The sequence below is a fragment of the Cloeon dipterum genome, chromosome X (genome assembly GCF_949628265.1).
Source record: "Cloeon dipterum chromosome X, ieCloDipt1.1, whole genome shotgun sequence".
NCBI classification, from domain to species: domain Eukaryota; kingdom Metazoa; phylum Arthropoda; class Insecta; order Ephemeroptera; family Baetidae; genus Cloeon; species Cloeon dipterum.
The window spans coordinates 20,231,517-20,256,637 of record NC_088790.1 but is presented as its reverse complement, the minus strand read 5'-3'; the positions used below and the strand labels follow the sequence as shown (position 1 = coordinate 20,256,637).

Here is a 25,121-nt window from a genome sequence, read left to right as displayed (position 1 = left end):
ACTGTATTTTGTATCTATTTTATCTGATTGCAACAGAGCAAAATTATTGTCTCTGTGTTTGTACACACACAATATTGTGTAGAAATGTAAATAGGGGGAGTTGGTTGATTTATGACAGATAATAACGTGTTGGCACATATCATAATTGATAATGCTCATTCATATCTTTGCCCGTCCACTCAGAGTCACATGAAGTTGCTGCTGCTGTCGGTTAGAGGAAACAGAAGCAGCAGCGGTCGCATTAATAGCCGATCTCTCGACACACTTGGCGCCTTTATCGCTCACACACTTCAAGTCAGGCAACTTGTCACAGCAGGTTGCCTCGCCTTGCGCTGCTCTTGTTCACGTTTTAATGCTGCATTGTTTTTTACAGGGCAAAGTCAACTGTGAAGCTCGTCTAACATGATACCGGACACGTAAGCAGTCACTTCTTTCATCTCCAATAAGCCTTCAATTTACTAGATTGACAACTTCGATCGAATATCGGCTTTCAAATGGATAAATTACACTTATTTATGAAATTGCAGACTCCCGTGTGGCCTTTTCCCTGCCACGGACATTGCGTCCGCCACCATTAGCGATGGCATCTTGCTGGTCTGCCACAGCCTGGAGGCAGCCAAGAAGGTTGGCCTCCCCGCAGTCCTTTTGGCTCCAATTGAGGACCAGGCTGCAGTGGACGAGAGTCTGCACTCGGAGGGCGCTGTCCTCAGGGTGCAGCTGCCACAGAAGAGGCTGGTTTACGCCCCCACTGGTGAAATTAACCCAGATTATGATGACGTCAGAAGCTTTGCGGAGGCTGGAGCTAAAGCTGTGAAGAGGTATAGCCTTCGGGCAAGGCTAATAATTATAATGCTTCTAAGTTCATTATCATGGACAAAATAATTAAAATATAGATTGCTGTGTCGTTGAATGATCAAAATATTTTTTGGTTCTTTCCAGTGATTGCTGGATATATGAAAACAAATTACATTATTTTTAAGATTATAATTTGCTCACATAATTAGCTTGTGCACAAGAATGCCTTCCCTAGCAACTCCTTTGACATTTTTCCCATATTTATTTTTGACAAATTAGTAGCCTTCAAACTGAAAAATCATTTTTAATATTTTTTAAATGACAATCAGGTGCATAAGTATAACAAGTCAAAATTTTATTTAATAATATGTTTTATCAAGCACCGAAGAAGGTTTTAAGTATGACAAGGTGTTTTTAAATAAGATTAAAAAATATCTACTTACTAGGCCATTTATGGATATTTGCAACTGCCTGAAAAAATTAATTTCTGCCTTTTTTCGCCCCTAATTTAAGATCCTAATTCAAGACAATAATATATCTCAATTTTTCCAGCCCTAAACTATAAATATAACAATAATAATTATTTATTTGCAGAGCACTCAAAGCTGGTGTCAAGTGTCCTCTGCTGATTTTGCCTTCAGACTGTCCTGAATTTCCGGAGTGCGATCTGGTCACACTGCTTGGTGTCCTAGAAGCTCTCTATGTGGTAAATTTTAACACCATATTATTATCAACTTTTTAATCACAATGGTTATTCCTTAGCCACTTCAACTGCGGGAAGCGGACAAGAGTCGTGCCTCCAAAGTTCAGAGCTTGCATGTTTGGCACAGCAACCCCAAGCGGCTTGAGTACGTTTTAAGGTTTGGTGGTGCCATTGAGCAAGGCAGGTGTGTATTCCACTTCAATTAACACAACTGTGATTATAACAATCATCGTATTTCCAGGTTCATTGCTCGGGACCTGGGAGGTGGGGACCCTGAGCGAATGGCACCACCCAAGTTTGCGCAGCACCTGGTTAGCCTGTTTGAGGGAAGCAAGAACGTTAAAATATCAGTAAATTCGGATCAGAAAGATTTGGAGAAAAAGTACCCATTGTTTGGAGCTGTCAACAGGGCAGCTAGTGGTGAGCAATTAAAGTTGTATCATTTAAGATTTAAGTCGTAATAATAAATGCATTTAAAGCTATAATTATCAGTAGCTAAGCGTTTTGTGAGAGAATGTGCATAAAATGTCAATGATAATGTTTTGGCTCTAATTGGTTTTTGTTGATGTATAGATAAAGCTTTTTAATTTTTTTAACCAATTTAAAGTTAAATCGCTTATGTTATTGTACGATTATTTGTACACAATTCTTGCTGTATTGCAATCATTTACTGTTGTTTGGTCTGATCTTCATTTTTCATATATTCATTGCAAAAAGAAAAGGATTGCTTCATTTGAAAATAACCAGTTATTGCACATTCCCGTGAGTTACAAAATGCTCCGTACTTTGCAAGTTCATTGATTTAATCTGGAACTGGACACTCAATTTGGTCCTATGAATCTTTCTTTGTTCTGTCGGTGGCTTATCATACATTTTACCTCAATCCTCTTAATTCTAAAGAGAGACCAATTAAAAGAAACAAAATCTTAAATATCTAATGACCAATAATTCAAAATAATGCCAGTCATCATACATAATAATGCACTCTTTGAGATTCAATAAAAATATAAATTTCTCAGCACTCTGGATTCTGACGCTAGAAATTTGATAAAATTTTATTTTTTAATTAATATTCCTTAAAAGTGGGTCCCTTATCAATTCTTGTTTGCAGTGATTGAGAGACACCGCGGCTGTGTTATTGATCTCGTTTACCGTGGCGAAGGCGCCATTGACAAAACGCTTTGTCTGGTTGGAAAGGGAGTGACCTATGACACCGGCGGCGCGGACATCAAGGCGGGTGGACACATGGCAGGAATGTCTAGGGACAAGTGCGGAGCTTCAGCCATTGGTGGATTCATGCAGGTCCGACATTGCGTTGTAATCCTAGCGAATTTAATCTATGTTATAACTGTCATGTAGACCCTGAGCGTCTTGGCACCGAAAGGAATCGAGGTGCGAGCCAAGCTGGGAGTGGTGCGCAACAGTGTCGGCGAAAACTGTTATGTGGCTGATGAGGTCATCATTGCAAGGAGTGGAGTGCGTGTTAGGGTCGGAAACACTGATGCAGAAGGCCGCATGGCCATGTGCGATCTTCTCACTGAGGTAAGGATCAAGTTTAAGATCAAATCATGCTAAAAGTTTTTGGGAAACACATGTTTATTGTGGATATTGTTTCCAGGTCTATTTTTGTTTTCCTTTTAACTAGATAAGAAATTTTGTTGCTCAAGTTTTCAAAGTTGGTTACATTATAACGTGCTAAATTTGCAATTATGTTCAGCTTGGATTACAATGGTTTTATGATATTAAAATGTTTTGTGTTTTATTTTCCTGACGTCACTTTTTTGTTGGATGAATTTTAAAATTCTTCATAATTTTCAATTTAAAAAAATTAACAACTGTTTTTATGTCCTTAGTTCAAGGAAGACTGCAGCAAGGAAAAAATCGCCAATGCTCACCTGATGACAATAGCCACTCTGACTGGCCATGCCTGTTTAGCTGTTGGATTAGGATATTCGGTAAAAAAATTACGAAGTCTTTATGCAAATTTTCCTAAAACAATTGAATTTAGATTTGCATGGACAATAGTGTTGCTCGCAAGGAAGACCACTCCAGGAATCTGCAAAAGGACTCAGAAGTGATTGGAGATCCGTTTGAAATCAGCACCATCAGGCGCGAGGATTATCAGTTCCACAAAGGTAAGAGAAACTTTAATATTATCGGAATAATGACATATCTCATAGATTAACGCACCGTATGGCATGAATTTAAGTATATTTTCTGATTAGGAGAGGGACAGGTTGAAGATGTGCTGCAGTGCAACAATAAACCATCAAGCCAAACAGCCAGGGGTCACCAGGGACCAGGTGCCTTTCTGCTGCTCACGTCAGGTCTAGATAAGGTCAGTGGTTAAATCTATCCCACTTTTCCTCGACATGCAAATAGGCAAAATTATTTAAGCCTCCCAGTTGGGGGTTACGTTTTTGAAAATTTGCATGTTTCGCGTGTGCTCAAGCTAATATGCAAATTTTCGTACAGCATGGCTTGGGCTCCAGCACGCCTCTGAAGTATTCGCACTTGGACATAGCTGCCTCAGCAGGCGATCTACCTCATGAGCCAACTGGTGCTCCGATTGCTGCGCTCGCATTCCACCATATCAAGTCGCGTATCTAATTTGGAAACCAAAGAAATCGTTACTTATTTTTTGATGAACGGGATGTTTTTCTTATTATTGAATTATGGGGAGTAGATGAGTTAAATCTTGCAAAATGAGTGTGTCGCTCAATTGTGAAACAGTCTGAAAGATTTTTTCTTTGTGAACTGAAAAAAATGTGCTTTGCTAACTTGAAATAAATAATTTATGCGTACCTACTTAAAAATATTTCTTTAATTTGGCTAGGTTTTGATAGTTTTTATTAATGGTTAAACAATAATGCAAAATGCAGCCTGAACGAGACTGACATGAGATCTACTGGATTTAAACTTAAAAGGAAAAGGGAGATATAAAAAAAGAAATTCTCGTTTTGCTGTTGTCAACAAACATTTTTTTAAATAAATGTTATCTTATGATTAATGAATTGCCAAGCCACTGGCTTGAATTGTTAAGAGCATGCTTTACATGCACTTGCAATGTGAGAATCAGAGCGATGTTTGGGGGTCGAGTGCTGGCTGATTTACACCGAAATTTGATATCCTTGCATAGTAATGACGAGTCCATTTGGATTTAAGAGAATTCACCTTTCCAGCACGTGTGAATAATTTTAATATGACGAATGTTTAACATTTGAATAAAAGTCAGGACAGGTGTGGGGCCAATGGCTGCTCCTTTTCTTGACTCGGCTTCCTCCAAGGAGGCTTGTACGTCAATGTTTTTCGTTTTTTTTTGTTATTGTGGGTATGTGGACCCGTGGCAGAAATGCGTCTTTTAGTAGAAATCATCTTTTATTTTTGGACTCGTGGTTGAAGTAACAGTAATGTTAAGATCAGGAATCAAGACCCGTAAGTAGTGCGGGTCTTAATAGTATGAGATCAACATTTCTAGAAAATTCTCGCACCAAATCTCATCCTAGTCAGAGAGAGAGAGAGAGAACATTTTGCGGTGACTGCTTTGGTGCGAGTCTGATTGTGCAGTCCCCATATTATTGAGACACGAAATATACGTGAGGTTTTCTCAAAAGAGATGAGCGGATAAAAAAACTTTCCTTAGCCATACCATAAATCAATCGCTAACATGTCAATCCGAATGATCATAAAAATTGCACGGTTCATGTTTAAGAGCTTGACACCTATGTGTACTTGAAAATCTTTTTGGTGTGTGTATTTTCTTGCAAGAATGGCCACGTTTCACATCAATTATGAAAGAGGGATTTCATAAAGCTACAGGAGGCAGTGAAAGCCAAACTTAAGCCCTTTAGCTGGAAAGAAAAAATGGAAATACCCTCCGCGCGCGCCGTCTCACGCTAATAGTCTTAATTTCGCGCTCTAATTAAACCTCAGCGCCCGTCAGGACCTCTCTGCTTTTGGCTTCAAAAGTGATATTTTGCGCTCAAGGAGAGACGGAGACAAGCCCGCCGTTTTCAATATATCAAGGAACTTTTTTCCGGACACCTGGAGAGTAATATAATATTCATTATGACAAAGAGAGGTAGCGCACGAAAAAGTAGGCAGGAAGCAGAGCGAGGGTGCAGAAATTAAAAGCGAAAGGGCAGAGCCAATATTTATGGTAATCCTGGACACGTTAATTAAAATTTCTCGGCGCCACGCCTTTGCCACAAAGGAAGCTTTATGAGGAGGCTGCCGCGATGGCTCATTTTAATTGCGAGCATTACTGCTGAAAATGTGAGTAGTTAGTTCATTTGCATTTATATTGTGCCTCGAAAACACTGTACAGCCAAGTAGCTCGACACTAATTACCCAAAATAATTACTTAAAAACGGCGGAAAGAATTTAACGTAGAGAACATTGAAATGATGTATTGTAAGGCTGTTTTAGAGCATTAATGTATCCTTAAATCAGATGGGTTTTTAATCCTCTTGCAATTAAAACAATTTACTTCTGCCTCTAATTTGTTCCAGTCAAGATGACCAAAATTATAATAATTATGATAAAATGCTACGATATATATGCTCACTTGATTCCCCAACGTAAATATAAAAATAGAATTTAACGAGTCTTGCTGCAGGCTTTGAGTTTAAGCCGTATGATTGTGTCGGTCAGTGGAAATGAAGTTAGTAACATGGAACGGTCTCATCCTGGGCCTTAATTTAGTTCATGACCAAGGTCGGCCAGTGTATTACCAAATTATTTATGATGTGGTCTGTAGGGTCACATCTCAAAGATGAATTTTCCCTGATTCAGCGGATCAATGATTAATAAATTCAAATAATTGAGCTAGGTATGCCGGACTTTTCGAGAGAAAAAAGTTTAAAATTCGGATCGTGCATCTGAGATTGAAAGCAGAGAGATCTCGCTTATAGTCGCGGTAGAAGTGCAAACGAATCGGCGCGGCAATTTTTATGGTCACACGCGGATAGAGAGGGGACTCGTTAGTGCTCCAGAGCTGGAAAGACATATACGAGAAGAAAGAAAAAGCTCCGGCCGATTTTTCAGCCGTATTCGCAGGCATGCGCTGTCTTAAGACTAAAGCAGTGGCGTCTCGTGCCGCGCGCCTGGACCGAAATTGACGTGTTGTACGCGATTGCACCGAAATTCGCTGTCAATTTGTGTCGCCGGCGCCGAGTGTGTTCTATTGTTCGTGGGAGAGTGCAGGTGCAAGTTTGCTCTGGTGGAGATACAAAAATTCTGGCCAAATATGGAAACGGTGAGAGCAGCGGAATAACTCGCATCTGTCAGCATCTTGCGGACTGGTGAGTGCTGTCGCTTTATTTACCTCTCTTTCTATCGCGCGCGGGTGACATGTTACAATGGCTATTTATCGCAATTAGACAATTACACGCGTGTCGACCTGAACCGTTTGGACAGCTGGACGTCTCGAGGCGACGACATCTCGAGTTCAAATCGAACAACGCACACGTCGCGTTCCATCAGCTTGAGTCTGTAAAGTGTTGCGCAAGGTTACGCAAAGTCTGTCAAAGCTAAATATTTCGGTCATCAGTCGTTGGTTTAATCTATACTTTAAGTCATTTAAAATAATTGGAAGGTCTCATTACTGCAAAAAGTATTGTGATCATTAAATTGAGCTAGAAAATTTCTAATAGATTAAAACTGTCCCAGGGAATGTCTTGTATTTATCTGTCTCTATAATTCCTTTAAATGCAATTAATATTTAGCACGTGATTTAAGTTTTATCTCCTAAAAATAGGACTCCTCTAAAACCAAAAAATCGAGTTTTAGCTGTTTTCCCCCTAAGTAGTCGTTTTAACAGATATAAAACGGAACGATATGAAATTTTACCAATTCTTTCATACAAATATTCATTGTAAAACGTTACTCCAACATTTTACATTTGACAAATAATAATACTTTGAAAATTGCAATTTTATTTTTACTCTTATGATAATAAATTTTATGTGGTGACTGGTGAGGAATTCAGTCTAATTCATTGGTAAAAATTATTTACAACCTTAGAACAAAACAAAATTTTCCTCTTTGTCAGCATCTTTTTCTTATAAATTCTGAGAATATCAAATTTTTTGTAAGAAAAGACATCAAGCCAGGAACGACGCTTCTGCCTTCATTGGCATCTTTCAATATAAACAGTCCACTTTGTAAATTACACCTGGAGTTTGGCTCTTATGTGTCTGCGTATGCAAGTTTTGCAACCTCTCCTTGCTCTGTACTTTACATCATCGCATAAAGGTTTATGACACGTAGCAGGAATAATCAAGGAAGACATAGAAATCTTTGCAGAACTATGCCGATCACTCTTTTAAACTTTTTTCTCGTCATACTTTCGATTTCTTAAGAATATGCATGACTGTTTTTCTCTGAATCGAGTCGAGATTGGCATCAGTGTATGGGTGTTGAAAGATTGATTAGAATTCTTAAGTGCCATTCCCTCAGCTTTGCTTGTTTTTCAAGTTTTAGCTCTGCCTTGGATCCACATTGACACCTGATGTCTCCAGTTCCGTCAATGTGATTACAAAAACCTGATATTATTTTTTATTTTTTCAAAATTTCAATGAAAACTACGTCGTGCGGTCAGATTTACAATCAGGTGAGGCTTATTAAATAGCAGCGTGACATTGATTGCGTTCGAGAGACAGTGAATGAAAGCTGACGTGTGGATAAATAGCGGAAGGGAAAACAAAAAGTGCGTAGAACTGATTGAATAACAGCTGCGCCGCACGTGGATTACACGCGAATAATTATTACCAGCGCGGATAACAGGTCGAAATTCTAATTATCCCCGGGATGCTCTGTTGAGTTTGTGCAAATAAATTCGCTATTCGCGTGGGTGGTGCCGGCGCAGAAATTGAATCGTTTGTCCTCGGCTGTTAATGAATGAAACTGTAACAGCTGCTTTAGAGAGAGAAATAGACGTCGGCGGCGGTGTTTGCCAATGGAAAACACGCACACACATTTAATAAGCGGCTAGTGTTGTCATTAGGAAGAAAAGAGTGAAGCGTTTAATACGATTTTGCAAGGGCATTCTCATACGCGGCCGACTATCTCCTTTCTTGTAAAATGGCTCGCTCGTTAATTTATCTATACTTTATTTCATCGTCACACAGCGGAGAGAGTAGAAACACATGTGCATAATGCATAGGCATCTCGGGAGTGTACGTACCTCAGGCACGGACTGGAGGTTGGCTTATTTATGCATTAAAGAATTATTTTATCAAAATAATCCGTTTACCTAACGCCTTCCTGTCAGTCACGGTCAGTAGCTGCATAATAAATCAAAATGAAGCTGTTCGACGCTTGTGGCAAAACAAGAGAGAACTGGAATATCTTTGATGTAATAATTACTTGATTTTTTTCGCGAGTGAATAAAATAAATAATTAAAGAACATTTTGCAGTGCAACCTGGTTTTAAATGAAGCTTACTTCAAGATTTGCTAAAATATTTTCAGCTTTTAAAAATTGGCTTCCTTTGTTGGTTTGTTATGAAGCAAAATATCTTCATATAATCATAAATTTCATACAACCGTGGGAATATATAGAATGCTTTAATATTAATGATTTACTAATTTAATATGAGATAATGTGGTCTTAGACGAAGATTTCCTTTTCCAGATGGGTGTTTCCATGCGAGATTTGATATAGTTTGATTTTTTTTTTTAAATTGTCTTTCTTTCATTTTGATGAATTTTTGGGGGGCATCTATAGAGGTGTCGTGTTAACCAAATTTCGAAAAAAATTACCTTCCCCGCGAAATTTGGAAAAGCGGATCCGCCAGAGTTCTCAAAACCATGAATATCTGTAATGAAATTATATAGACCCACAAAACCACAAACTTTGAGCAAAACAACGCCTAGTTAGAAAAACAACAACTTTAAAATTGCCCCAAAAATTTTGAAATTTTCAATTTCGAGTATTTTTTTAAGTTTATTCTTCAAATTCAATAATGAGAATAGCAGCGCCTTTAATTTTTTTCAAAGTATTGTCAAAATGTTGCCCCGCCAGTGCACATTTAGTATCCTTGGAAATATTTGGGATGGAGAAACCTGCAACTTTCGAGATACGAAGGGTAAAAGGTAGAAAAACGTTTTGCAGCTAAATAGGGAGAGAAATAAAATTGCACGATCGGTTAATTTTTACAATTGGAACATGCTTTGGGTCAACCTGAGGTCAGACAACTCAGACCACTAAAGAAATCGAACCCGGCATCAGAGTAGCTCTCGAGGATCGATAATTATAATTAAATTACCATGCGTATCCACTTCAACGACGGGCTCTGTATTTGTTCGATCCCCTAGATTTGCACTCAGTTGGAACGGCCAAGGCTTTTAGTGCGGCAAAAAACGAAAAAATAATTATATACTAATTTGGTACGGCACTGCAGTAGAGTGAATTTTACTCACCAGGAAATTAAAGGACGACGGGGGTTTGATTAATTTTCGGGAAAAAGGTAAAGAAAATCTAATGAATAATTTTAAAGAAAAGGGCGTAGTGACATTTATAACCCCAACGGTCTCGGTTAAAATTTTCACTTTCATTTATAATTTAACGGATTCGCTTGCAATTGGACTCGATTTCCACAAGCTTTGGGACGCCGTTTTTAAAATATTCAGCACTGACGCACTCGGTGAACTTTCAGCTTTTTACTCGTTTAATCCATTTAAAGCGTTTTGCCCCTTTGACATTTTGCGTAGCCCCCTATCATTCAAAGCAGAGCCAGTCCGGGCCTCAGCGCTACCGCCGGGTCTGATGGAAATATTACGTCACAATCCGATTTGATGGAACTCGCGAAAACAATGCTCTGTGATGAGTGATATTGTAGAATCGCGAAAAGGTGCTGCGTAATCGGCAAAAGCGTGAAAAGCTTACTTAATTCGGGCTTTGTCCAATTTTTCATTAGCAATCGAATCAAGCGAACTGGATAACTCGATCCGACGGAAAACGCTGAGCCAATCCAAATATGGTTACGGATTTGAATTTTGCGCTCTGCGGCTGAACAAGCGATCTGGTTACACTCCTGTCGACGTACAGGCTTGCTTTAAACGGATTACATGTTTGTGAACTACAAGCAAGGTGGGTGAAATGGGTGATTTGTTTAATACCATACAACTTTTAAAATTAAAAATTTGATTCGACATCATCTCCTTTTGGATAGCAAGAAATATGTCGATGTATTGCAGTCACACGCGAAAACTGGTATGATATACGCTTGCTAGTATAAACATTAGGAAATCCAAACTTTTTAACGTGTGCAGCTCTAAATTATGTACTCAAATCGTTAGAAAATAATAGCTAATTAATTTTGTTTCATATCCGGCCTCTGGATGCTCTGTTGTGCACAAAACAATCAAACCAGCTGTAAAAGATCAAAATAAAATAAAGAATTCTAAGCTAGATAAAGGAATATTTTTACAGTTGTGCGTAAATGACAGCCAGTTGCTTAGGCCACGAGTTTCATCCGATCACCATTTTTATGTGTTACCAACCATAGCATATTATGAAATGAGCAAGTATAATGCAATTTTAAGCTATTTGCAACCCAATTGAAATTGTATTAACCGTTTGAAGCTGCCATTTCAATCGGTTAACCCAATCGAGAATGATTTGTTTTTCTGAGGAAACCAGAAGAACACATTTTTCATCTCCAAAATATTTTTTGGCCACTTCACTCAATGAGGTACTTATTTAACCAATTTACAAATTGTTTTCAATGATTGAAAAATTGTGGACATATTTCTCTCGTTTATACTTGTTTGCTAATTATCTAAATAAAACATGATGTAAACCCTCGTCTTTAAAAAATATACATTTACGAGCAAGTATTCAAGAACCAAAAACTGAATCAATGATAGAAATTCAAGAATAAAAACATAACTAAAAACGAAAAGGTGCATGCGTTCACTATTTGTTAAAATTTTGGTATGTAGAGAGAAAAAATCTATTAATTTTTAAGGTTTATTAGAGGTCAAAGAATTAATATTGTCTCCGAAAAATTTTCACTTCAACCTCAAGAATGATAAATATTTTATCTTTAAAAAAATGAAATCCCTAAAAATGTGACAAAAACAAAATATTTTCCAACAAAATTAGCAATTATTCTGCTGAATTATAGCCTAACTTGAAACCCCTAAAGTATAAATATTAAATCTTAAAATAGGCTTTGAAAAATATCCTCAATTCAATCAAAGTTAATGCTATTCAAACCCGGCGCAGTTCAAAATGTGAGTACATTATACATTATCTCTTGTTTCCATCATTTTACAAGTTTCTTTTATCCGCGTGTATGTATTTCATAGCTTTTTACGACTGAATCGGTATTGAAGCGAAAAAAACTACCCTAACCGCTAATTGAGAGGCTATTTGTTCAGATTATCTAACATTATCGAATGGAGCAGAACGTTCCCCCAAATGATAAAGCGATTGGAATAATTGCCCTGACGTGTGTACACACGTTCGAGTCATATTTGCACACCTATAATGCAGCTTACAATTAACGGCTGGTTTGTGTTCATTATTAATTTCAATTGTATGATCCACGCCTGCTGTTGTAGTGGCGATGCACACACAAATTTAATAGTACTCGGTGAGTGCAGCACGCTTTGTGATTGGAACCGCACACTCGACGCTAATTATGAGCACGGCAGCCGCAAATCGAAGCGGAACACAAATAATTGAAATGTGACTCGTCGTGCACGCGCGTTAATGAACTGACAAGAGCGAGCTGCTCATTACAGACCTTTTCTCCGATATTAATCGATACTCGTTTGCCTAAGCCGAAGCGCACTCCGTTTAATTTGCGCTTTACTTTTGCACCTGTTAGTATCGAGCACGCATGTGCACCAATTAGCGACGTTATAGATGTGGCAAAACAATTGCGGCCGGAGCGAGGAAATTGGGTTATCGATTGTATTAATATGTGCATGATATTGAATGGTACACACACTGCATTCTCTCTGGACTGTTGAGATAAACGATTGAAATTCTGACACGCAAAATGCGTTAATTATAGTTGTATTGCATCTCTGAGGGCTCATGTTACGATAAAATTTCGTCAAAATGTCACAAGGATTTATTCCAATTTGAAGTTAAACATTACGAAATTTGGGCTATTTGTTCAAAGGCTGCTAATTTTATTTTACCGCAATCAAACATATTACTGAAGCTCGTTTCAAAGCTAACATTTCCATTTTTTCGCTCAATTTTCATAATAAGAAATAATTCACGCACCGTTGAACAGATTTCTCGACGATAAGTCAAATACCTTATTCAGCTTTTAAAACTGACAAAATTGTTGAGGAAACATTTTGTGATGATTGCAATTTATGCGATAAATCATTTTCAAAATTCACTCACTCTCTATCTAATGAATTAATTTCAATTTATGCTATTCAACTCTAACAGAGGGGTTAAAGCTTTACAATATACTATTAATGATGGCAAAATCGGAGGTCCGCATAAAATGGAACAAATTTCCCTCTTAAACATTTGAGTAAAAAAATCATATTTCTAGGTCAAATAATCGTCTGTAATTTAAACTAAAATAGTATTTCACTGTCTTACCAATGACAAAAATGAAAATTTTATTTCGCTGGATTTTTTAAGTGCTTGAATGTTGCCAACTTAAAGAGGTTATTATTTTTTTGCAGTGATGTAACAGTTACACTTGAACAAATAATAATATGGTTTCCCGATAGTTAAAACTTCACTTTGAATTAAAAATGGGACAATCTTATAATCCAGCTAGGAGATATTTTAATTTGCTATATTTAGGACTAAACTATATTTTTATTCAGAATTAAAACGAACTTCATATCCTCGTTGCTTTACAACTTCCTACTTTTTATTTTTCTTTCCTATGCAGGTTTCGTCTATTACTATTTTCTATTTCATGGAAAAACACTATTACTGGCTCCAACACAAGCCAAAATTGTATTTTTATTTTTACTTGATATTTTAAAAATTTTAATTTCATGAAATGATGACTTTTTTGGAGAAATCAACCGAACAGACCTAGAAATTATTTATTGCCTCTTATGTTGCAAAAAATCCTTGTTAGGTTTGAGCTAAAGCCAAAATTTGCTCAGATATTACAGTATTTTATTCGCGTCAAGGATTTTCCTCGTCATACTGTACAGCATAAACAAACCGTTGGATAGATCTACCAAGGGGTATCAATATGGTCAAGTGCTCATACTCAAGTTAATTTGAAAGGAAACTTTAATTTTTGCTTAGTCCTCTATTAATTGCGTAGAGTCTAAATGTTCAAAAAATCATCTCAATTTAATTCATTCATTGCTTTTGTGTTTCATTCCACTTAAAACGCATCAGAATTCCAAATATATGTATATATGTATGTAGTGTGGTATACTATCTATGTAATAGAATTAGAGAACTAAAGCAACACGCAATGTTCTAGTATATTTCTCTCTTTCGCTTGTTTGCCACGCACGGGGAGCTGTCGCGATTTAATCTCTTAATCAGATCAGTAGCTGCCGATTTTCATGTAAAACACTACGTTTTCCAGTTTACTTTCATCCTTCAGCTCATGATAAATGGCATTTTTTCCAAGCGTTTGTATATACGGCGGCAATCAATGCCCGAGATTAACGTCACTCTCTGCGTAAGCGAGCTTTCGGCTCGCGTGGGTTAAGCTCTCGCTTTTGACAGACTTTTTATTCCATACAACTCTATCAGGATGAGTGTTTCCCTCCGCATGATTTTATTGTTTTTGACAAGTTGACTCTCCAGATCCAGATTGCATTATATTCATATTTTTCATTGCTTGCTTCGCCAATAACAATTTCAAGTGAAAATAAATACGCGTCGCTGCGGCTTGGAATAATATTGTGCCTATATGATGTTTCCTCACTTCTCACTCTCACTCCCACCTTCTCCTCAAAGTGTATGGGTTGTTTCTTGCAAACTTCATATTTCCGTTTGCATTTTTATCGAATTCAACCAGGGTGCGAGAGGAAAATAATATGCATAATACATATCATTTTTTCGTCTGTTCAAAATGTTTTTTTCGAGTCGTAAATCTGTCTAGTCTGACGTTCTCTGCAGACTCTGGATTTGACGTTTTTGTGCGTATAAATTATTGCAGCTAGCCATTAAAGACGAGCTTCTTCGTTTTAGATGCAGTTTTGAGCTCTCACTGCTATTATTTTATTGTATCGTCCTTAATAAAAAAACCAACTATATTTAGTTTCAAAACCAAACTCGTTGTATTATTTAAAACAGTTAAGATGCATTTTTGAAAACTGTTGAAGAAACGTCGCGCCCCTTCCCGTAAACACAATGACAGATAAAACAGAGAAAAATAATACGCAGGTGGAGTTTTTGCCCATATTTTGGTCAATTTTCAAACGGCGCCCCATGATTTTAACTTCACACATATGATTTTTTAACCATCATCGGCTTAGCACTTCCCGTGGGCGATGAACTCAACGTGTCCCACTCCCAGATCCCAATTTCACCACTCAGCGAATAACATAGAACAAGTGGCCGCAGAGGAGCTTGGACCCAATATGTGGCCATCTTTTCGCCACTCAGCATCGAGGTATTTTATTTATACGCTAGGTATTTGTCCCTAAAATCGCTGGAGAGGTGCGAAAACCATAAAGTGGGAGTCGGCACTGGTACGCCTCCAACCCGTTGAACTATTCGAGCATTTCGAGTCACTCAACTAACCACCTCTTGCAATCTCTGACATTGGGTAGCCAGTATTAGATCCCAGAAATGCTCAAATATTATCTCACATTGCTTTGAACTTCATTTTTGTGAGCTTAAGACGTAGAGGCTTTCTGGTGGGTCTGCTGTAGGGTTTGTGAAACCAATGAAAATACGCATAATACCATCTGCAAGTTAAATAGTTTTTTATTTTGTTACACCTGAATTTTCTCTATCTAGTAGTGATCTCTTCCTATAAAAAGACTTATTCAAAACAATTTATAATGAAGAAATAACCTCTGCTAATTAGTGTGAAGAAACTCCGTAAATGGACAAAAACACCCACATCCTTGATGCTAATACAAGAATTCAAAGTAAAAACGTGATTTTGCTCGTACTGAGTTTTAATTAAATGTTTTATCGGCATTTGCTTAGTCTTTTATGGCAGGCAAAGCTGACGTAAGCATTAAAAATTTCCTGGCTGCTGGAAGCAGGCTCATTATAATCAGCTGCAGTGTCATAGTGCAAAGCGGAGAGACGGAGAAAATTAAAAGGCATAAAACTCTCTGGCGCGCTGATGCCGTTATATACAATTACTCTCAATTTCATAGCAAGAGTGCAGGCAAAAAATACACTTTGACAGCGTTTGACGTTGCTCCGGGCTCGACACAAGTGGCTAATGCTTGTTGCTGCTGCTGTGTGCAATTCGTGTCCGCCCGCGCAGTGCCGATTATTCAAGCAAGTCGACAGACACAGTCATGTGCAGCTCCGAGGGAGAAAAAGGCAAGAGGACCAAAGATCAGCAGAGCATGCAGTAATGTAATAGCGAGAGGCTTTTTAATAGCAGTATGCGCACAAGTGTTTGAAAAGATAAAGGACGCAGAATCGATTGGGGAAACCGCCATTGCTCTCATACGGGATCTTTGAACGGCAGATAATATTAAAATATTTTTTTTCAGAGCCAATATATTATTTAAAACAAATCAATAGAAAACTCATTTTTATTTTTACCCATCGATCGTTTCACAAAACACTAATTTTGTACAATTGAATAGATGCTTTGAATAGGTTGCGCTTAAACACAGATAATGAAATTGCGTGAGCGTTAAATTCTTGTACGAAGGTAAAAGACCTAACTACTAATCATTCTATATGGTTCTTCTCCATAAAATATTCATCGCAGTTGCGCTTGGGCAAACGGAGGTGACCCTAAAAAGCGGACGGAATAATGCATCACGTGGGGATAGTGCAGACGACGCAGCGATATTCGTTCCACGCAAGTCCACCTTAATTGCAGACTGTTGGAAGGACGGCAGTAATAACACACTCGCTGCTCCCTATTTAAAAAAGCAGCCCGAGAGCTAGATTGATTTTTCCGTCAGCGCGGTGATCATGCAACGTGTGTTATTTCGTAATTGCGTTCTAAAGGGAAGCTAATCGTCCGTTTCCGGGCAGTGAGCGCCGAGAGACGGAAATCTATAGCATGTGCTGGAGAGTCGAGAATTCGCTTTCGTGCGCCGATTTGTCAAGCAGGAAGCCTCAGCGACAGCTGCTCTATGTTCCCGGGGTTTGCTATGGAAATTTATTCCTCAGGTGCCTATTGGATATGGATGCACGCTCTGCTTCAACTGCCTCGCATTAGAGCTGCAGACACTGCGCTGATTGTGTGGGCTTTGAGAAATTAGGTTTAAAGGGCAGGCGGGCTTGCGAGCTCGCAGAGCCGTCAATTATTATAGTATATATTAAATTTATGTTCAGCAATATTCAATTTTAATAATTTGTTTTATGGAAACATCCGAGATATTCTAATTTTGTAAACCACAAATGCCCTTTTCTCCAGTTTCCCCTGATGCAATATATTTTTCTGTTTAACTTAATTCAACATCCCAAAAACTTCTAAAGATATTAATTGACATATAAATATGTGAACTGAGTACATTAATAACCCAACCCTTAATGGAGATGATTAATACATCTCTAGAAATTTTGAATTTGATTTTGATTTTAAAAGTAAAATAAATCCGTATAAAATCTACGTCATAAACAGTTGATGTGAAAGTTAAAAAAAGTTTTATTAATCAAACAAGGGTTTGCTAAATGAGTGCAGACTAACCAAAAACAAAGAGTCAAAAACGTTTTTTGTTCCTAAAATTATCTCATGAATACAATTTTATTTGGTCGGGCTCATGTACGTCAACACTATGGTTTGAAAAAGTTAATTGGCTCTTTTGTTAGACTACAACATTTGAAACTGTGCAAAAATATACAACAATTTTCTGTGTATGAAACCATCTAAATAAATCATGATAATAACCTTTACTTTTTGAAGCTGGAAATAAACGTGTAAAGTACGCAGCCGTTTATAATGTCATTGGTACACGAGCGTTATAATTATTAAATTGTGAATTCTATGAACTGGCGCAAACGAGCGTGGGAGCAATGCGAAAATCGGCGTCAGACGCGTCGCGCGCAGAGGTCGCGCGTGGCGACGAACGTGCGAAAATAAAGAACCGCGAACGCGAAATCCAAGAGCGAGAGAGAGGAGGCAGCTATATATATTATGTAGAGAGAAAGAGACGCGCGGCGTGGAAAATATGCCGAGTGACTGAGTGTCACTTGCGGTGGTCCTGGTTTTAGCTGGCAGGAAGAAACCGCAGATCAGGGCTGGCTCAGCAGGTAAACAGAGCGGGATCGAGGCGCATATTGATTGATCCGCTGGCAAGCAAGCCAGTGCGGTCTCGCGGCAGGATTTTTCGCCCCGACCGCAGCCGCGCCAAATCGCAGAAATCACGTTTCTTCCTCGGCTCCTTAAGGCAGGCGCCGACGCCAGGGTCGCCTTTGTACGCGAATCACTTTCAGGTCACTGCACTGGCAAATTGGCCCTTATTTGTCGTTGCCGCCGCACCGTTTTCTGTCTTCCCGTCACCAGCAGAAACTCGCACACAGGCATTTCTTGTCAAAGGCAAAAAGCGGCTCGTTTGCGTATGTTTGTCGCCGTTTGAAGACAAGAAATTACTGCACCAATTAATTACGTTTAATATTTAATCAGAGTATTTGCTTGAACCATTTACTGTACATACTCTCGCGAGGAATGGAAAATTTAATTATTTTGCAGGATCTCAACCGTTAAACTAGAACAGCAGGACAATATCGCGGCGACTTCAATTTCATTATGAAGGTTTCCATGAAAACATTGAAAACCATATAACAACGCGAAACAGTTGCTTATAGCGGCTTTAAGGACAAATGTCTGGCGTTTCAATAAAAGACCTCGGCGCGGGGAGGCGAAAAGATGGTCACATTGGGCCCAAGCTCCTCTGCGGCCACTCGGGCCCCACATTCCATGTCATTCGCTCGGTGGTTTATTGGGACCCAGTGAGCTCGATCATAGCCCATGGGATGTGCTGAGCAGAGATTAAAAAAAATTAGAACAAAATTTTTAAATTATAATCTATTACGATTTAGGGTTTACAAAGTTGTCATAGTCATAAACTGATTTCTTCATACACGATTGAAAAATTCAAAATACTCACAAATCACTAAAATAATTGTGTGTGCCATGGTTTTAGTCATTAGAAAATGACCTCATCACTAATTTTAGGATTATTCAAAATAACTTAAATAAAGATTTCCTTAATTCTATGCAATACTTTCTTTTATTCTAACATTCCTGACGAGTCGTCTGAAACTAATAAAAGTAATCAATTAAAAAGTCAATAGATTCAAGGCAAAACAGTTGCGCACGTATTTTACTGTTGATTATGCATTTCTTCCCATCTGATCAAAATTGCAAATGAGTAAACCAACTAACATGCAATGCAGCACGAGTGAAACGGTTCAAACATGCTTGTTGATTCTTTTGCACGCGAGAGGCAAATGATTTGCAAACGACCCCCGCAATCAATTAACAGCAACGTAGATCGTCTGTCGCAATTTGTTATTAGATCATTAATTTTCTCTTGGATGTTGCCCTATGCACCTCTCTGTGTTATTACGAGATGAAACAAGGGTCTCTCTCTCTCTCTCTCTCTCTCTCTCTCTCTCTCTCTCGCGTACCGACAAGGATTAATTGAAACGGGATCGGCAACAAATTGAACAATTCATCACGGTCTTCATTTCCATTACCTGCAAAGTGAATCATTTTAGTTCTGGCGTAATTTTTAGCGGCACACTGCACTTTCAATCAGTGCATTCCACTTAGATTTTGATTGGTTATTGATGTTCCATTTTCTGGTGAGTGTAATATGAAACCCTCGCTGTCGAGCTTGCATTGTGGGTACGTAGAAATTGCCAGCTTAAATCCCTGGGAATTCCGTTTTGAAAGGATTTTCACAGAAAAATGAAATCATTATGAAAATTTGAATGGCGCAACTTTTTCACTGAGTAAAATTCATCTATAATTTCGAGGAGACTCTCCTGTCCATAAAGTTTCAGTTTTTTCAATGCTAATCAGTTGTTCAAGAATTATTGAACGAATTTCTCACCCACTTTTTAATGTTTATGTTGATTTTTATAAAAATTTGTCTGGATATACGACAATGTATGGGGCAGAGCTGCCCTGCTGAACCAGAACAAAGATTAATTTGACATTAAATAAATTTTATCTTCAAGAACAGTTAGTCTATTTATTTACTATAGGCTAAGGGTAAAGAATTTGGGACAATTGACTTTTTTGAGGGCTTCCGATCGTCATGTGACCATAAAAAGCGCACAAATCAAATCATGCGGTATTGGGCTAGTTTGATCCATAGTTTAAAATCGTGTGAATCTAATTAAAACTGCCTCCAATTTTTACCTGAAGTGAAATAAATTTACAAATAATAAATTCTTTCAATTCTTGCGTGAAAATGGTGAAAATATCAATCCCGGTGGATCCAGGGGGAATTGCGGTGGATTCAATGTTAATTCTTCTTATGCCACCGTGGGTTGCAGTGAATTATTTACCAGGGTTAAAGATATCTTATGATAGTGTCATTCAATGCCTGAGTTTTGAATACATTATATTATAAATTACACAAACATCGTTTTAATTTGAAAAGAAACAATCTAAATCCGACAGTTTTGCCCTAAAAGCCACCTAAAATTCAAATCCTTAATTTGCATTAAATGTAATTTATATTTGATCGCTTCCTGATTTTCTCACAATCATAAAAACTGACTTATTACGGCGATTTAATAAAATCAAGCCGTGTCTGAACTTGCTCGCCGCGATGCACTTCAATAAATCTGCATCCAAACTGGATCTCAGCGCAGAGTTGCAAACTCTTTATACGCAGAGTGTCGACATTAGAGCAGCATATTACAGAGGGCAACTTTTCCTTGGACGCCGTGCGCGAGGGAGGACGCTCGAGTTTACTGCTTTTACTTATCGCGAAACTTGCAGGCATGGAGACAAACTTTAATTCAAACCGTGTCGCGTGGCGTCTTAATTTGTTTATTTGCATCGAGACGGTGCGCTCGCCGGCGGAGGGTCTTTCCTTCTCCGGCGCACGAACGCAAATTCGATTTCGCCAAGCCTCGCACTCTGTTGAAAGAAGTGAGTTACTTTGCCGTCGTCTCCTGGGCGCCCGTTGGGAAATGAACGATGTGATGCGCCTCCGAAATGAGGAAAATATAAATACATATCTTGGTCGAGTAGCAATTGGTTAACGTCTTTATAAATACGGAGCCGCTCCAAAAACTTCAAGGTGGAGTTATTATAAAAAAGAAAGATTTTTTACCTTTTCACGGCAGCAAACGTTGCTGAGCTTGTCGGGGAGCACAGAAAAAGTCTGCAATTAATCGGTTTTGCATGGTAAACAGCATCAGATTTAATCTGTCAAAGTTTCTTGATTAAGCTTCTCTTGTTGCAGAGTGCAGATTACGTTTACCGCCCAAGTTGCTTGAATAACGAAATGCATCTAGTAAAGTTACAGTTTCAATGCTGCTTTCCTCGTGCAGCATGAATTTAATGCGAAGCAAAAACAAATTTGCCTTAGACAGGATTCTAAACCTGCTAAAACCTACAACAACGGCTTATTCGCTACCTAACGTTGATTTTTTTTTTCAAATAAATATAGCCTTGAAATGTATTGAATAAGTTATTTCTTGCATTTTTTTAATTCGTCTGTTTTTATTTTATGTAGACTTTGAAAGATAAAAAACAAGAATAACAGTAGGAAAGGCGAGGGATTTTTCAATTTTTTTAGCATTCTTTTTTGAGGCCTCAATGGAAAAAATAATTCTTAACATTTTATCTCTTCTGATATATGCGCGACCCCCTATCATTGAGCTACCTGTGAAATTGCATTGGGGTTTCTATTTCAGCTTTCAGAACGTACTAACATTTATTTATATAATTTTAACGACAACCATATTATCCACATTATAATTTTTTAATAGCATCATTTTTAAGGCTGTTATTAAAAATACTAAATTAAAAAGCTGAAAATTTTGATCCAACCGTATAAATGTTTCCTGATGTGAACAGGAATTAAATAGAGATCCGTAAAACGAATATTATAAAAAATTAAATTAAAATATTTTTTGTATATATGACATAGCAAGAATGTAATTATTAATGGTCAAGTTATATTATTGTGATGTTGTTATTTTACCCCTTAATTATGGTCTATATTAGTTCAGCTCTCTGGAAATGAATTCGTACGGTGAGAAAAAATATTTATTGTTAAAAATACCGAATTTTTAGATGGTAGATATATCAAAGAAGAGTCTAAATTGATGAATTAATAAATCAAAGGCCAAATCAAGGGTCTAATGATCAGACCTTTTTCGAGAATTTTGCTTTGTTTTTGACAAAAACTGCTTTGCTTGACGAGCAAAGCTGACGAAAAGAACGCGCTTTTTGCCATTAATTATGCAAGGAGCGCGACACACTGCCTTTGAATGCGTCGCCCAGAATCACTCCAGGCCCAATTACGCTTATACGACGTCAATGCTGGAGCACCTGGCGTTGCGGGGATGAAACGGGAGCTGAAAGGGAGGAGCGTCGTCGGCCTCGTCGTCGTTTTGAATATAATTCCGAGTCTTAGCCGGGGAAATTGCGCAATCTACGTGCGGATGAAAATGTTGATTCAGCCGATTGTGTGAGGCAGCAGAGCGGGGCAGAAATTCAATCCACGGCCGGGATAACCGAATCAAGATTCGCGAATATATAGGGCTGACGCGTTCGTCTTTGCACACCGGGCGTAATTAATTCTGCAGGGAGGCAAGAGCTCGAAATTCGATTATTTGCTTCTCTTACAAACTCGTCCATCACCTTGGCAGCAAAAATGCAAGAATGGCGTCGATTTTTTGCCCTCTCTTCCAAATTTAAACCATGTTTAAAAGGGTTTAAAGTTGAAGATGAAAGAGTTAAGTGACAATTTTACACAAAGTCTCATTTATTTTGAAAACATCTCATACGTTTAAATTATTAAAATCCATAATCTAAAAGTCAATGATATTTCCTAGAAAAAAATCGTTTCATTGAAAACGAAACAAGCTGATACTTAATGTGCTATAATGCAATATCAACAGTCAAAAAGAAATTCCCAAAGATATCTTTCAGTTGTTTTAATTTCCTCTAAACACTTTATATTCTCAAGATAATGGACCATTCATCATTATAAAAATTTCAAATATTATTCACATTGATAGTAAAAATACTTAATGAAACGTAAATATTGAACTATCAAGGAAAAAGTGAGATGGAGCGCGTTCCGATTAATGATAAAATTAGATTTACAGAAAAAACCAGTCAATATTAATTAGTGAGCCAATAAGAAATACCAAAGCAATTTTAAGAACAAAATAATTTTCTGTTTTCGAGCCTTTACCGTTATTTGAGGGTCTTTTACCATTAAATATCGGTCGATCCTCTGAATTTTCACTTAAGCTTTGGATGCTCGTGGGAGTCAATCGATTGAGAGAGCAGAACCGAAACTTTGGCGCGGGCGTGTTCGAGAAAGAATTGAGGATGCAGCCTGGGGGATAATCGTGTGCTTGGGCCCAAACCACTTTATGCGCTCGGAAACAACAGGTGTGCGCCTCGGCTAATGACAAATCCCCAGCCGGCCTTAAATTCGCACTTCAGCCCCAGATGCAGCATATCACCGAAACACGCCTCTCCACCTCGTCGAGCGGAATGCCTGCTGCGCTCGCCGTAAAATCGACAGCAGGCACACAACACACACACACACACACATACTATCCACTCTGTCCATCGTCGGCCCATTTTCCACCCTCGTATTTGCATTCAGCGAGCCAGCACGGCTGGAAAATCAACTCATTGACATAATTCCGCAGTTTCACGTCTCGTGAAAATCAGGTTATTTGCATGGCACGTTCCTGTTGTCTGTCCTTCGGAAAGTTTTAGGGAGTAAACGGAAATCCAAATCTGATGTGAAATATGTGAGGCTGTAAATATGCTGTGAAACAAGTTGAGTTGCAAATCCGAGAAAGTTTCGCAGTTCCTGTTCATAAGTCCATATTTGAAATGCTCCCCTCTGCAGATGGCCGAAAATTTTCTGTCCCCAATTTGCACAGACCGGACAATAATATTCTTGCGATCATATGACCGAAAACGTAATACATGCAGTTGAAAACTATCTATTTATTCAATTATCTAGTTTAATATTTTTTCAATATAATTAAAATTCTGAGAGAAAATTCATCTCTGAACACCATTATACCAAGAGTTTAAGCCGAGTCCGTACTCTTTGGTCTCTTTCTTTTCAAATGGTCAATACATAATATTGGAAACGCAGAGAACAAGAACGACGAATTTCACCATTGTCCAACTTTTCATTTTTTTTCTCGAATAAGCTTGTCATGCAAAAATGGTCTTGACTCTCTTTCCTATTGCAATGCGCGTTCAATTCTTGCCAGGAATTCCACAAGTGTTGTGCATATGAGTGAGCCACTAGCTTACTTGCACTATTTTCACTTCAGCAAAAATGCTGCGCGCTGAATATTCTATTTTTTTATTGAAAGTCGCACTCGAGAGAAAAATCGGATATTCCTCGTTAAAAAGGTCATTATTTTGTTATGCCTACTATTTACGGCTGTCAACTAGCACAGACTCGCTTTGCAAAGCACTGTTTGCTGCAGGCAAAAAAATAAACGATTATTTTTTAAACGAGGAACGTCAGGTTTTTTCCATGTGTTTGTAAGGAATTTAATTAGAAATTTTTCATGGGAAATAAACTACATGCTGATAAAATTCTTCCAGTTGCTAGTTTCCAGATACAATTTTATCATTAAATGCACTAACTCAGGAATATTTCATACTGCTGATTAATGAAGAACTTCTTTGATAAATTGACAGTTCAATATCAGAACTGTAGCAAAACACGGAGCTATGTTTTTTTGTGGAAAAAGTTCTCCTCGCATGAACAAACATATTTCGGCGCGTACGTCAGAGGCCATAGCGCCTGAGTGCCGAATGCTTATGCAACCGGCACAGCTCTGGCGGCATTTCCTCCTTCTCGTCCCGGAATGTAAATAACGAAAGTAGCCTAAATTTGCATGCGTTTTCCGCGGAAACTTAGTTAGGGAAATGGAGAACTTGCCGCCGCGGATGTGTGCACCGGTCCATGCGAATAAATAATAACGTGCGGCACAATGCGCGTTGGGTGCTGTTGCGTGGGTCGTGCTGCTGCGGTAATTGAACAAGTTGTGCGGAGGTGGCTCGAAAATCATGCAAGCTTCCCTCCGCGTGCGTGTGACATGTGTCCGTAATGATACGCAAATGTATATGCCTGCTCAGACATATACACACATCATGTCAAAATGCGATAACGCGCATAACGATGCCACGAACACGACCGTGCAATCCGCATTGATAAATAATTATTCATATTTATCAACAACGAGAACCACTGGAAGCCGACCGCAGACCGTTCTCTTCCATCGACTGTTAGAATCATTCACCATGGTGCCTGTTTGCATGCAC

The 25,121-nt window shown here is 38.3% G+C and overlaps 2 protein-coding genes across 2 annotated transcripts in view; both read left to right on the top strand.

The window, feature by feature from the left end:
• The first annotated feature begins 181 nt into the window (after nt 1-181).
• Nucleotides 182-4,314, top strand: Dip-B (Dipeptidase B). The gene is made up of 12 exons (XM_065494440.1): nt 182-316; nt 374-416; nt 528-818; nt 1,390-1,501; nt 1,558-1,682; nt 1,740-1,918; nt 2,610-2,800; nt 2,858-3,040; nt 3,352-3,453; nt 3,507-3,633; nt 3,724-3,836; nt 3,974-4,314. The coding sequence occupies exons 2-12, from the start codon at nt 403-405 to the stop codon at nt 4,106-4,108; spliced, it is 1,572 nt and encodes a 523-aa protein (XP_065350512.1). The 5' UTR covers nt 182-316; nt 374-402; the 3' UTR covers nt 4,109-4,314.
• A 2,186-nt stretch (nt 4,315-6,500) lies between these two features.
• Oamb (Octopamine receptor in mushroom bodies) overlaps nt 6,501-25,121 on the top strand; it is a 91,371-nt gene continuing 72,750 nt past the window's right edge. Inside the window, exon 1 of the mRNA XM_065493677.1 lies at nt 6,501-6,801. The gene's annotated coding sequence lies outside the window, so the exon portion shown is untranslated. The remainder of the gene's footprint in view (nt 6,802-25,121) is intronic.